Source organism: Babylonia areolata, chromosome 1, assembly GCF_041734735.1.
Source record: "Babylonia areolata isolate BAREFJ2019XMU chromosome 1, ASM4173473v1, whole genome shotgun sequence".
NCBI classification, from domain to species: Eukaryota; Metazoa; Mollusca; class Gastropoda; order Neogastropoda; family Buccinidae; genus Babylonia; species Babylonia areolata.
Genome location: NC_134876.1, coordinates 30371676 through 30387106, shown reverse-complemented (window position 1 = coordinate 30387106; position 15431 = coordinate 30371676). Strand labels below are relative to the sequence as shown.

Below are 15431 nucleotides of genomic sequence, written 5' to 3'. Positions count from 1 at the left end.
ATTTAAAGTGTAGAAGTCACGGAAGATTTTACGTAAATTAAAAGTTACTGATACTGACAATGTCTCACAAGAAGCAGCAAAAGCCATGTGTATGATATTAAATTGTAAGTTGATTTATTCAGTGGCCATTGAATAGACAGAAAGAAAAGTAATATTAATAAACACATTGCTTTCTAGAAGATAAAGACAAAAAGACGCGAAATTCCCCAAGCAATCCGTGACACAGTCATTGAGTCAGCAATTTTTTTTTAATGTATACCATTACCAGTGTCTGATTACTCAAAAGTAGACCTAGACTTTTTTTTTTCTTTTTTAAGATGACACGAAAATATATGATTGACCTGACATTGACTGCATATGCATAAACATTGATGTGTATAATATTGTTACAGTCAGGAACATGATTTGTTATTTGTTACCATTTTTGTCCCTTTTTTAAAATAAAGGTTATTGACTGGGACTAATATGTACACAAGGGGTGTGTATGTATATATATTTGTGTGTGTGTGTCTGTCTGTCTGTCTGTGTGCCTGTGTTATTTCTTACACCTTTTTTTCTTTTCTAAGGTCTGTTGATTTAGATTGATCAATGATGGGGTCTGAATTCTAATTTTGAAATTTGCACATTACCTTCTCCTGTTCCCCCCTCCTCTTTATATATAATTTGTTTGCTTTTTGTGTTTAGGTGGATTCTCCATATTGTCCAAATTGTTTGGAAAACATGCCTGCAGCAGAGGCAAAGCTGAAGAAGAACAGGTATGTTAAAAACCAATTATGCTTAATTTTAAATAAAATCATGAGAAAATATTGTAATCGTGTACAATATTTTTATATGTAAATACAAATAATATTCTCAGGATTTGGACCGCAGATTCTACATTAACAATTGACTGTCTTGATATATATCATTATATGATTTATCTTCACTAAAGAAGTTAACAGACTGTCACTGTCTCTTTGTCCTTCTCTGACATGTTTCCAAGATTGCACATCAGTTTGTAATAAGATGTATGCATTCTCACTTTCACTCACTCGCTCACACACTCACGTGCACATGCATGCACGCATGCACACACACACACACCTGCTTTAGTATTTAGCTCAGTTGATTGAGCAACAGCTTGCAATCCAGAGGTGGCACAGCTGACTCACTGGCATGCTGTACAAAAACCTGCCTTCTGACTGCCTGTCTGAATGTGTTGTCAAGTCTGGTGGAACAAGTCACTACTTGTATAGTTGTAATGTTAAGTAAATTTAATAAGTGGTTAAGTAGGTCCCTTCCATCTGCTCTCTCATTCTTTGTTCTCTCTCTTCCCTCCCTCTCTCTCTCTCTCTGTCCCCCTACCCTCCTCTTTGTCTCTGTCCGTCCGTCTGTCTGTCTGTCTGTCTCTCTCTCTCTCTCTCTCTCTCTCTCTCTCTCTCTCTCTCTCTCTCTCTCTCTCTCTCTCTCTCTCTCTCTCTCTCTCTCTCTCTCAGTTATACACATACCATGTACATATTATGCACATGCAATCATGCACCTGTGCATATACACACATGCTCACACACATTCATGCTCTCTCTCTCTCTCTCTCTCTCTCTCTCTCTCTCTCTCTCTCTCTCTCTCTCTCTCTCTCTCTCTCTCTCATCATCATCATCATCATCATCATCATCAGGGTGTAAGTTGGCCAGTGTGTTATTATCTCGACCATTGGAAAATCCAGATTCCTTCATGCTTTCATTCTCTCTGTCTCACAAACACACATACACACACACTTTCACACACACACAACATATACACACATGTGATATTCTCGAATGTTCCATATGCATGTCTTAAGTAATGAATCAGCAACATACATGTATCAACCGGTTTATGTCTTTTATTGCCTGGACCAGGTGCAGCAACTGCTTTGACTGCCCGATCTGTGGTCACACCCTGATGACAAGAGCCACAAGCCAAATGGTGGCCAATCCTGAAGACCCCAGCAAGTCCACACCCAAGAAGATGTACTACATGGCTTGTAGCTTCTGTCGATGGACCACCCGCGATGCCGGCCTGCCGGACCAGACCGTCTGTCAGTGGAATAGTGCTTTTTTCCGTTTGATTTGTTTCTTGTGTTATTGGGGATTGATCGTTTTTGTCTGTTTTCCTATTTTATTGGTTTTGTGTGGCTTGTGTTTGGTTTGCAGGATGTTTGTGTGTGTGTATGCACACATGTGTATGTTCTGTTTATATGTGATGAGGGGGGCGTTGTATGTTTTTAGGGGAATGGATAGTGGAGGAGTGGTAGTAGTTGTTTTTTACAAAAATGATTTTTATATTAATTATAATAATGACATTCATAATAATGATAGTCGTAATGCATTTATACAGCACTTTCAGACCTCTCAGAGAGCTTTACAGTAACACATCAATCAGGTGCTGTGCACACACGTGCACATGCATAAACCTGCATGGAAGAAATAGATGTTAATCCAAAGAATACAGATAAAGAATGGCAACTTCTGTGTCTGTTTGACTTATTTCAGTGTCTGTCAGGCTGTGTGTCTGTGCCTGTCTGTTTATTGATCTGTCTTACACCACTGCATATTTGCTTCTCTTTTTTTTTGTCGAAGTGGCTATGTTTGGTGATTTTATGTTAATGCATCAGATGTAATTTAAAGGAAGAAAAAACTGACTTCAGCTAATTGATGTGTGATTGTCATTATGGAACATATGCAAGACAACAGTCACTTTCTCACATGTACACCTTTACTGTTTTTGATTTTTATTAAATATGCAATGTGTATTACTGATAAAGTTGTGTGCTGTGTTCTGGATTCATCTTTAGGATTAAAAAGAAAGGAAACTGAAGACATGTAAGATCTACATCATTTTTGTGTGTATTTTCTCCTTATACTGGCTTTTATAACTAAATGAGATATAAATCCAGCTAATTACATGGTTTAGTGATAGATAAGTTCACACCTGTGCTTCTGTTAAAAGACAGTGGCTGCTGTTCTGACCATACAAAAGCTTATTTTTAACTAGTCAGTTATTATGAAGTGAATAATAATAATAATGAAATGTGCGTGTGAATGTTCTATTTTCAATAATGATAACTGTGATATTTTTAAAATGGCATGTAATACAGTCTGTGGTAAACAGTTTATCATGTTCCAGCTAATGGTGGATGGCAAGATGAAGAAAATCCAGATGCAAAAAGGGTAAGATATTTATCTTGTCTCTCTTACTCTCTTTCTCTCTCTCTTCTCTCTCTCTCTCTCTCTCTCTCTCTCTCTCTCTCTCTCTATATATATATATATATATATATATATATATATATGTGTGTGTGTGTGTGTGTGTGTGTGCATTATATATATATATATATATATATATATATATATATATATATATACATGTATTATATAAAAATAATTGTGTGAAACATAGTAAGTGTCTCTGTCTCTTTATTTCCCTCTCTCTCCTTCCCTCCCACTCTCCCTCTCGTGTTCCACCAGCCCCTTTGCCCAATCTCTCTAACACACACACACACACACACACACACACACACACACACACACACACACACACACACACACACACACACTTAGTAGTCTTTATGTGCCCATGTACGTAAAGGGAAAAAACGACACTACTCTGCTTCCATTATGCAATTTCTACAGTTTTTTGCTATGAAGGTTGTTAAGCCTTGATGTAGGATCCAGTGGCATGCAGTGGCATCACAATTGCAAAGTGCAAGAAATATTTTGATATGTGGATTTGACTGAAGACTATTTTTTTTAGAGTGCCATTGTCCCAAATTTCAGTTCCATTGCATTCATAGTGGCCTATTTCAGAATATCATACATAATACAATGAGTATAATGCAAACTCCAGACCCCACCATCCCTTCCAAACAGGGTAACAGTGAAAACAAAAAAGCAAATTTAGAGATTGAGTGCATCCGCCTGTTGAAAACATTGCTTTACTGTATCATTTTGATTCTATTATTTCAACTTTATAATAAAAACAATTATGTGCATTCATGTTTCTGAGATTTTATTACATCAACTGGTTGATTCTTTGCCCAGAAAGTAACAGCTGTTTAGATATATGTCATTTACATCCATGGCATGTTGCTGAATCACCAGATCAACAGTCTGCTGGAAAGCTACCGCAGTGTGGCACAGAGAGAGAAGGCAGAGAAGGAGAGGAAGAAGTATGTGAAGCGGAGAAACCATGCTGGGTTCCAGGTGTGTACATCAACTTCAGTTTCATGAAATTGTTTTGCAGCTTTGCAAATACAGTCAGTGTTTAGGGTGAGGTGATTTCAGGCTTTTTAAGCAATGCATGTTTTTGGGTGTGGTTTTGTTTGGGTTTTTTTCATCTGGAAAGAAAATAACTTTCCTTGCTCAAAGAATTCTTGAAGGTGATGTATGACAGCATGTATTTTTCCTTTATTGCTTGTTTTTAACTGTGTGCAATATTCATTTTTATTTTGATTGTGAAGTATCATGTGATAAGGGTAAGATATCAAGATGAAAGAAATGTTTTTGATGAATGAATTTTATCAGATGGTCTCAGGATACTCATCTCTCTCCTTGCACATGTAAGAGATGGATAATTTCCAGTTCTTTTGTCTCTGTCTCTCTTTCTCTCTGTCTTTCTCTGTCTCTGTCTCTCTTTGTCTCAATCACCACTATTTCTCTGTCTCTGTCTCTCTTTGTCTCAATCACCACTACCACACCCTCTCTCTCTCTCTCTCTCTCTCTGCTTGTTTCCAACTGCCTTCTTGTTTGTTTGTTTGTTGTTGTCGTTTTCTTTTTTTATACACACATTTGTGCACCCGTGCGCTTACGCTTGCACTCGAACACAACGCACACAGTCACAAGTAATCTTTCTCAGCTATGATGATTACTGATACTGTGAGTCACCATTATTTTGAGCTAGACACATACATGTATTGAATTTGGAAGTGTAATGGCTGTTTGTGGATACATCCGTTGTGATTCCTGTCTTGTACATCTTAGGACAAGTATGGGCTGACCTCTGTGGCCATGAAGTGGAAGATCCAACCAGCAATGGCCAATATGAGGTGAGTTCTATATGACCAGGTGTATGTAGTGTATGTATGTGAGAGAGTATTTGGGGAGGAGAGTAAGGTGGGGTGTGGAGGGGTATGTGCATTTTTGTCTGTACAACAGAATACCCAAGTCTTGATCCTGAGTAACAGCATTATCTTTGTGGTAAGTGACCTGAACTGCAATGTGATATATTCTGATACATTTGCTGAAGATGGTGACAATAATTGAACCCATATAGCAATTGTAGGATGCATTAACAATCGAGATTGGTCCATTTTCAAGGTGAAAATTGTACACAAAGTGTTGTGGGAAAGGATAACTCTTTGTTTGTTCAGACTGTTTGATTAATTGATTGGTGTAAATGATATATTGTTTCAGTTTGGAAGGAATATGAAAATAGGATCAGAGTGGAGAAAATAGATTGGTTGTGGTATTCTAATTTTGTTGTTTTTGTTTTGTTCTTTGTTTTCCCTCCAACATTGTGCTGACTGCTTGGTAAATGCATCTCATCTTGTATGTTCCCAGTTTGAAGGAGACAGAGAAAGTGCCTGTGGCACCGGAACAAGTGACCCCTGTCACCGACTTTGACCCTATACCTGACTCCATCTTCACAGAGCCAGTCCATCTGGACAAAGGTATCTTTTATTGGACATGCTTTGAGTAAAATGCAGATATGATTGGGGGTTTCTTTGGTGTGTGATGTTTGCAAGTTCACTTTTGTTGTTTGTTGTGTTTTTTTCTTTTTTCTTTTTTGTGGGAGTACATTTCTGAGTGAGTGTCAGTTGTTTTGCCTTTGCATATCTTCCTCCCACCCCTTCCCCTATCTTTCTGTCTCTCTCACCCCTCACCGTTGCCCCCACCTCTGATCTCTGTATGCCCCCTCTGTATGTCCCATGATCCATCCCTTCCACCATCTCTCTGTTTCTTTCCTACCAATTCAAATCAGTGTATTGATCACAGTGTTTGAAAAAGAAATACTGCAGTGAGTGGTGGTGGTTTTCAGTGCCATCCCTTCCACCATCTCTCTGTTTCCTACCAATTCAAATCAGTGTATTGATCACAGTGTTTGAAAAAGAAATACTGCAGTGAGTGGTGGTGGTTTTCAGTGACCTACCTGAGTCACCGGCTGAATGCCCCAGAGTTCCAGCCCCCCAGTGCCAGTGACCTGCGGCCTGTCCACAAGCATCTGCTGGTCAGGAGGTCCCTCAGGTGTAGGGTAAGGTGTCTGGCTTGATAACTGTTGATAACTGTTGGTGTGAGCTTATCAGCATGTGTACCTTTTGTTTTCCATTATCTTCACAGCCGCACTGCAGACATACTATTCTCCTCTCAAAATGAAACCAGCCTGTGCTGTGTAAGATAAACAATGAGATGAATTATGTCTCCTTTTCTCACTTTGATGAAAGTGATTGTATAAGAATCTCCAGAATTATTAATTGTTGAATATAATTTAGGGCCAGGTGGGTGGGGTGAGCAAGGAATGAAATCAGCACCCCAAATTTCTCATATCTGTAGTTCTTTTTTTTCTTCTTTTTTCTGTTTGTTTTACATCTTTTCATCAGTTTATGGTGTTCAGTGATTCCTATGTCTCTCAGTGATTATATGATTATCTCTGTGATAAACTGTGTTACAGAAGATTTATCTAACTTCTCTGGTTTGTTGTTCTGTTGAATATTTTGCCTATGTTATTATGTGTTATCAGGAGTGTGAGCATAACCTGAGCAAGCCAGACTTCAACCCTTTGTCCATCAAGTTCAAGATTCAGCTGATTGCTCTGTAAGTAGTTGGAATGTCTTGAACATAGTATTGAAGTTAGTGAGAGAGAGAAAAAGAGATTCTGAAATTGTGTTTTGTTTGTTTGGTTGTTTTTTTGTTGTTGTTGTTTTTTATGTTATGTTTTTGTTGTTTTTTGGTTGTCATTTTGTTTTTTGTTGTGCTTTTTTCTTTATATTTCCTTGGTGAGATACTGCATGGCTGGTAACTGTGTGTGAATTTCAAAGTTTGCTGTGGAGGTAGTCACCAGTTCCAGGATATTCACTAAACTGGACTTAATCTGTCAGTTATTCCAGTTGTTTTTGAGTCACTTGTGTAAACAAAGTGAGTCTGTGTTTTAACCCGCTATTCGGTTGTCTGTGTGTGTGGTAAACTTTAACATTGCCATTTAATTACACATACTTAACCGTGACCCAAAAAATGCCATTTTCTCTGCAAATACTTTGTTAGTTGACACCAAATTTCTGGGATGAGCACAAAAAAATAAAAAAGGAAGCCAAATTATATGCCAACTGAATTTACTGTTATATATATTTTTTTTTTATTCTCTAAACTTGGCACTTTGATCTGATATTCTGACACAACAACAAGAGCAGTCATTTTTTTCATTTTTTGTTCAAACAGGAACTTCTTTTGCTAAGCATGGAAGTTATATTTATTTTGCATGTCTGTGGTGCAGATAGTAAAAAAGAAAAATAAATTTAAAAAAAAGGGAAATTAATCTGTAATTAATCCAGTGGGCTTAATTTGCTTTAAACTGATCTTTCTCATCTTAAACATTACATTTTGAAATTATATTTAATACATAAAAAGCTTGTGTGTTTTACTCTCAGTGTACAGGGGTTTCACTATGTTCATTTGCCCAGGTTGTCTTTTTCGGAAAATGCTAAAATCAATACGACGAGTGGACTTTATAGATCTATTGGCTGAGCCCTGAAGGTCATGGGCAAAAATCAATTGCGTACACATATTTATACATATTCAAAGCGCTTGCTCATATTCTTTGTGAACGCGAACAACGCCGTTTCGTTTCAAGTTGTTGACCTGCCCATTCAACCCTATATTCAATCGACAATACACGATAACATGTGATGGAAAGTTGGAGAAGGAGACCGTTAAATATTTATTCAGGGAAAGATTTGTGAACGCCTCATCACTTATTGCCCCAAACTGCCAAAAAATATCCACAGAATCAGTCAGAATTCACAGTTAAAAATAATAAACCATGAGAGTTAATACCCTTGAATTGATGAAACTTAAAAATTTCCAATCTTGACTTTTCTCAAAATGAAGTCCTTTTCTCAAAATGAAGTCCTTTTCACTTCATACGACATTTAGAAGTGATTGTACTTGGCTCTACATGTTATTAGTTTAACAAAATACTGACTTTTCATATCAACTTTAAAACTATAAAACTAGAATGAACATAAAAGAGAAATTGAATCGACCGTGTCAACCAGGTGTAACTAAACTTGTACATCTATCTAGATCCAGAGAAAAGGGTTAAATGTTGCAGTGTGATTGCGGCGATAGCCACGTCTCCTTTACCGCGGACTTAAAAAGAATTTTTAATTGCCCTTAAAGATTTTTTGAATGCCCAAGATACACCAGAATAATATGATTTAAACAGCATTCTCACTGCGAATACCGCAATTGATTTATCGCCCTTTAAAAAAGCATGTTTAAATATTATATTTTTGAATGTCAGTTAAGGAGCCATGATAGTGTAATGGGTAAGACAGTTTCTTCTCACCCGAACAAGTGGGGTTTGAATCTGCCGTTAGGACTTTTTTTCCTTTTTTTTTTTCTTTTAACCTGAAGCTTTATAATAACAAATACAGAACACATTTTAATGATTAGATTTTTTTTTTAAGTGTATCACAAGTGAGTCTTGAAGGCCTTGCCTCTCTTGTTTGTTGTTGTTTTATACTTTTGGTGTCAGTGGTTTTGTTTGAATTGTTCTTTCTTTAGTTTCATTTTCTCTATCTTCCATTTCATGTGTGAACACCTTTTTGCAGGAACCACATCCCTGAGCTGAGAATCATGGCACCAGCAACATTCACTGTCAATAAGGTGAGACACATCCGTGCTCTGTTTTTGTGTGGTTTTCCTCTCTTCTGACATTTTTCAAACATGTTCAACATTCAGATCTTCTGTTAGGGCAATTTAGTGCTTTAATGTACTTCTCCCAGAAGACAGTGTTTTTTCTGTCTTTTGAACTAAAGTTCAAAGCTGCATACCCCCCTTCAGTTCTCTTTAAAACATGTTAACTGTATGATTGGTGTGTTTCTATACTGCTTTATAATTGTGGTGTTGGCACCAAAACAGTAAATGTGGTGTGGCAGGTGTGAAAATGTTGATTGAAAAAATATCATGTTTAATACAACTATTATTAAAAGGGTTAATGGTTTGCAAGTTTGATAACGTTCAGTTGAAAACATTTTATGTATATGCAGCTGATGTTAAAGGGTTAAATGCTTTATGTATGTAGTAGTAGTAGTAACAATGTTAAACTGAAAATGCCAGTTTTTATAGACTGATTTATTTTTTTTATTGATTAAATTGTTTGTTGTCCAGGAGACAGTGGTGACCTTCACCCTGAGCAACCCTTCAGTGTTCAATACCTTGGTGAAACTGCTGCCCATTGAAGGAGACACTGACCTGGACTTTATGACTGCTAAGGTAAACATATGGGGAGAGATGCATTGGGGTGGAAGGTATTGTGCTTCACTTCAAGTTTATGGATTAGGCTGTCTTGATCCTGAGTCAGAATTGAAAGTATTTCATGATTGAAGATTAAACACGTGCAAATATACACACCCATCCAGCAGGCTTTTTGATAGCATTGTCCTTCAGTTTATTTAAAGTGATAGGTGCAAATTGTCAGCTCCATGAAAAATAGGGAAAAAAAACTAAATGAAGTAACACTGTACATGCACACAGTTGCTTGCACATACGTTCACCTACAGACCTACACCTATTTTGCACACATGTATGCATGCACACACATACACACATGTACACACACACACACACACGAACACACACACACACACACACACGCACTCGCGCGCGCGCTGGGCTAAAAGCACCCATATTAACTGACATAAAAAAAATACAAAATGCTAAATAATCTGACATCTGACATGAATCATTGCTGATTTAATGAAACTAAAGTTGGATAAAGTAATCAGGTCTTTGTTTTCAGCACGATTGCGAAGTGATAAAGATTACAGTAGTTGTTCATATTGCAGTGTTTGTTACAAAACATATTGGATGTTTAAAGTAAGGAAATTGCGCCTTCATATTTCATAAATAATTGGAGAAGTGTGTGTTTGCAGATTGACTTACCCAAGATTGACCTGCTGCTAGCCCATCATGATGACACTGCTGTGTACGATGACAGCAGCAAGGCTCAGCAGGAGTTCAAAGATGATCCCAGGTATAATGCTGCATGCATTTCTCACTTTATGCCAAGTTACATCCACATTCCAGCTCAAGATCAACACATTTACACTCATGCGCACACACACACACACACACACACACACACACACACACACACGCAGGCATGCACACATACCCGCACACACAAGTAAAAGTTGTCTATTTCCTATGTTGTCTGTACATTACATCTTGTTAAAAAACTGATGGCTCAGTTTTATAAATACAGTTTTAATTACACATACTTAACTGTGACCCACTAGTGCAGACTCCGGCAGGGGTCTGATATTCCTGTCCTGTGCAAAATACTCTCCGCCAATGCGGAGAAAACGAAAGCAGCAGCTACAGCCGATAACCTCCTGGAAGTAGGTAACCTCCCCTTTGCCCTCTTTTTCCGGCAGCCATCTTGACTCCTGCTCCTGTGCTCTGCATATGGCATGTATTTTCTGTCTATCGATTCTTTGGCGCTCTTGTTTCGTGTCCAATGATCAATCACAACAGGTCACAAAACTACTTGGCCCGATTGGGCAATCGAGCTCATGTTAAGGCGCAATCACAATCGACCGGCAGACACAGTGAAAATCATGTTGGTACTTACTTTCAAAAATTAAAATACAAAACTCATTTCATTACTTATTAATAAGCCTTGCGCACTATTAGATTATAAAAATCTCTCTGTACAAATATGGGGCTCTCACTTCCCCCCATTTCAAGCAGGCAAAAGGCCCTCACATTGACATGATATGATCTGACACTGGGCCCTCTACCTCAGGCTTCATCTGCAACACTAACCCTCCACCTCCTCCACTGCCTCCACTCCCTCCGGTCGACTCCATACCTCCACCACCTCCTACGCCTCCTCGGGCGGCTTCTCAGGGTTTGTTTCATCATACTCGGGTCAGTGGTGTCGTTTCTCTTCATTCAATCAATCCGCGATCGGTCTCAATGCGCTCTGCGTTTTCTCGGCCCTGCCAGTCGGCAGTGCGCAAGCCGCCCTCCTCTATCTCCTTCCCCATGCCCACAGATTTCAAGGAACGAGTGTGCTCCCTGTCAGGGAATCCAACACAGACTTGATGTCCTCCACTTCGCACACTCAGTCCGCTCCTATATCTCATACATCCGTGAGTGTGGCCATGGCCACAGATCGCACGCTCCTCGCGCGGCATGCCCTGACCGTCTCGAGTCCAACAGCGACCGTTTCAGGTAGGGAAGCCCTCCCTCTACGTAGGGAGGAAGGTGACCCACTACAGGACACGCACACCCACACAAGTGCACCCTCCCCCTCGCTCCGAATTTCAAATTCAAGGGAGGCAACCCCCGCTTCAGCACCCCCACCAGTGAGTGCCACGGTTACCTTCCTTGCTCGCGTCCAGCAGCGACCGATTCAGACAGGGAGGAAGGTGATTCACTAGGGGGACATGCAACACAAAAATTGCACCTCCTCTCAGCATTGACCACGGCACCAAGGGACGTTATTATTACCTCCCTTGCGGCCCACTTCACCCCTGCCGGTTATGGTGGCATCGAACCACGGACTCCCACACGCGACATGACATTCCTCCCTCTACAGCGTGGAAGCGTAACAAAAGAGGGTATGTGCTGAAGAGGCCTCCTCCACTTCGCCGATTTTTCAGCGCCAAGGGAGGCAACTCCGCTTTGCCGCGAATTGCCGTCAAAAGAGGGCACTAGTCAGGGATGCAAAGGGGAGGTAACCTACTTCGGGGAGAACATTTCCTTTGGAAGATGTTGTAACAGATACGTATCTCTCTCATTTCAGGATCATCGTATTTCGTAGAGCCAACAAGATTGGTTTCGCTGCCAAGGTCACCCCATTCAGCAAAAATGGAGATGTGAAGGTGTGTTGTGGCTTTCTTGGCATTGATGTTAGAAAATATAATAAGCAAAACAATTTTGGTTTAGAATATCAAATATCAAACAAATGTGTTTATATGTGTATTTGTAACCATCCTGCTTTGAAATAATTCAGCTTTCAGTTGAATAATACTTTGGGATCCAGCCTTTCAAATGAGAAAGTAAACTGGGTTCGATGTTGTGAATGCAGTTTGTACTTTGTGCACCATCAAACAGGTAAAAAAAAAATTTAAAAATAAAATTTAAAAAAAAGCACAGATTTTAAACATTTGTCCCTTGTGGAATGCTTTAGAATATAGACAGGGAAAAGGGAGAAAAAAATTATGCTGCTCTTCTGTGAGAACAGCCCAAAGTTCATCCCCCACACCCCAAACAAAATTGAATGTGACATGAAGGTCAGTGTCAATAGTATCAGTGTGACCAATGGTTTGGTGTTGTTTCAGAGTGCATTCTGCTCGGTATGCATCCAGTCTGAAGGTGTAAACACTCATGAGAAAAGAAAATCTGTCAACAGAAAGAATTATGAACTATTGCTAAATTTTTTGTAGCAAAAAAAACATTTCTTGTTAAGTGACGTGATTGGGTCTAAATTACGATCTGACCTGGCATTTTGAGGAGAGCGGGGACATCAGTGCACGTAGAATAATTTTGTTCTTGCATAATTCATTGAATGTTGGCATATGTTATGTCCTGAGTTGTTTTTTTGTTGTTGCTTTTTTTGGGGGGGTGGGGTGGGGGGGGGTTGTATGTTGTTGTTTCATTGTGTGTTTTTCTTTGAATGGCATGTATGTTTTTCTTTGAATGGCATGCAAAAAATCAGAAACATTTCCATTTATAAGTGAAGGGCAATGAACATCTACCATTCAAATAAAAAATTGAAGCATGTCGGTGTTGCAACAAAAGATAAACCACAATGAAGAAAAAAAAAAAATCCACTGTGTACAAATTAGGGACTATACTAGGACTTTTAGACAACAGACGTTTTAAAGTTGCCTCAATGTGGAAGCACACAAACGGGGTTCAGGCATTTGCAGATCAGCTTCACATCTATTGACATAGGAAATAGGGAAAACATCATTGAAACTATTGGGCTCTGCCAGAATTCAAAGACTGGACTGTGCAGATAGAAGTATGTCACAGGAACAGCTACTGTGCCTGTGAAATTTGCTAGCAAAATAAGATGGCACTCAGCTTTGCTGACTGTAAACCTCATACAGGTTTATTTCCATTGATTTTGCTTACAATATGTCATGCGAGCAAGTCAGCTTTTGGTGTCCATTGTTATCCTTTATAGTTGTTTTTTTTTGTTTTTTGTTTTTTGTTGTTGTTTTTTTTATCTAAAGGCCTGTAATGAACTGGGTTTTGTTTGTACTTCCTCCTACAGGTAAGTTTCATGATGAAGCATGAGTACCGCAACACAGCTGCTGCCATTCAGAGCGATGACAAGGAGCCCAAAGTGGAGTGGTTGGAACACCGTGTCTATGTTAATCTCGGCCGTATCCAGTAATAGCTGCTACTGATACTTCATCTCCACTGTGTTTTCTGAACAAAAGTGAAAGTGATATGCTAAGTCATCTGTTAAAAAAAAAAAAAAAAAAAGATAATAGTAGTGATAATAATCTGTCTGCTTTTGGTGTTAACTGAAAATTGTGGAGTATATGTGTATCCTGCTTGTTCATGCAACTTTTACCTATACATAAATGGGCATGGATATCATGCATAGTAATAAGCAGCTTGGCACACACACACACACACACACACACACACACACACACACACTTCCATAAATGACCTTGGATACATGTACCCCAACACACACACGCGCGCACACACACACACACACACACACACACATTTCCATAAATGACCTTGGATACATGTACCCCAACACACACGCGCGCACGCGCGCACACACACACACACACACACACACACACACACACACACACAGTTTGCTTCAGATTTGGGGAAAGAAAGATGGGGAGGGGTGAATGGTGGGTTGAAACAAAGCATCCATTGTAAGTAACATTGAGTAGAAACTGATGATTTTATTTTAACAGAAAATCTGAGAATTTAGCTAAAAACAAAAAATGCTTCATGTAATGGTTCCTTTGTATATATATTTTTTTTTCTTTAGTGCTTTAATTAATGATTTTGTAGTATCAGGAGCACATTAGAATATAGCTTGATATAAGAAAAAGACATGTGTTTGAATGAAAACAAAAACATAAACAGCTAAGCATTTCTTTATACAGATACTAAATAATTGTGATCATAATGAAATCACTCCCTTCAGAAATCTTTGTATAGTTACTTAATAAGTGTTGTAGTAAAAAATAATCTCTCCCAGTCAGCAATATTCATTTTAGCTTTTCAAAACAGAGCATACAAGGACAACAACAAATTATTTCTGCAGCATGAAAATAGTCTGCTATTTACTTACACTATTTACAAAATGGCTCAAAGGAATGTGAAGAATGCTTCTTTTTGGTTGAAGCAGTTTTGCTGTTTGGCCTTGTTGTTTGATGAGGTTTCTGTCAAGGTTCTCTATTTGGAAGAATGTCATTGCTTTACTTTCTTTTGCTTAAATCTTTCAAAAAATTGTGATTTTATTATTGGCTGTATATACCCACCATATCTTTTGTTTGTTTTTTGTTTGTTTGTTTTTTCTCTTCTATTCACAACAGTACCTTGCAAAAGAATGTCTTAAGGGCAGGTATACATGTACAGATGTTTCTGTGTTGTCTGTCTTCAATGCAAGTTTTGCACAGTGACATGACAATTCATGAATAAGATTGAGATGACTGCACAGTATGATAGGATAGGTGCATGCTTTGCATGGCCGTAAAGTGATGAAGAATCAGATATGTTGCTTTTAAATGTTTGACTGCATTCATATGTTTAAGACATTGATACGGGGAAGAGAGTGAGAAAGGCAAGATTATAAACTACAGAGTGTTCAAGAATGATATTGGCTTCTATGTTTTTAAGTGTTTAGTGCATTGATATGTTGAAAATGTTGTCATTTATGGAGGGGGAAAAAAGAAGAAAAAATTTGTGTTATACTTTGACATATGTAGAAAATCTCAAGTGTATGTTATGTTAAACTGTTGAAATGTTCCCACTTGTGCTGGTATAATTAGAAGAAGGAATTCTTTCATGCCATTGATCTATTTGGGTTTATTTTTCCCCAATTCTGGTTGCTGGAATAGATTTTAACATGGCATGGGATGACCATTATTGTTTCCTGTAAAATAAATCAGTTTGCTTACACTCTGAAAAGTTTTTATGTAA

At 38.5% G+C, this 15431-nt stretch overlaps 1 protein-coding gene across 1 annotated transcript in view; it reads left to right on the top strand.

Moving 5' to 3' along the window:
- Window positions 1–15083, top strand: part of LOC143281668 (dynactin subunit 4-like) — a 15919-nt gene extending 836 nt beyond the window's left edge. The window contains exons 2-14 of the mRNA XM_076586919.1: window positions 685–755; window positions 1878–2056; window positions 3145–3188; window positions 4116–4217; window positions 4995–5059; window positions 5574–5683; window positions 6155–6264; window positions 6751–6824; window positions 8840–8894; window positions 9399–9503; window positions 10163–10263; window positions 12043–12121; window positions 13522–15083. Coding sequence (XP_076443034.1) covers window positions 685–755; window positions 1878–2056; window positions 3145–3188; window positions 4116–4217; window positions 4995–5059; window positions 5574–5683; window positions 6155–6264; window positions 6751–6824; window positions 8840–8894; window positions 9399–9503; window positions 10163–10263; window positions 12043–12121; window positions 13522–13644 — 1218 coding nt within the window. The 3' untranslated portion in view covers window positions 13645–15083. The remainder of the gene's footprint in view (window positions 1–684; window positions 756–1877; window positions 2057–3144; window positions 3189–4115; window positions 4218–4994; window positions 5060–5573; window positions 5684–6154; window positions 6265–6750; window positions 6825–8839; window positions 8895–9398; window positions 9504–10162; window positions 10264–12042; window positions 12122–13521) is intronic.
- Window positions 15084–15431: the final 348 nt, after the last annotated feature.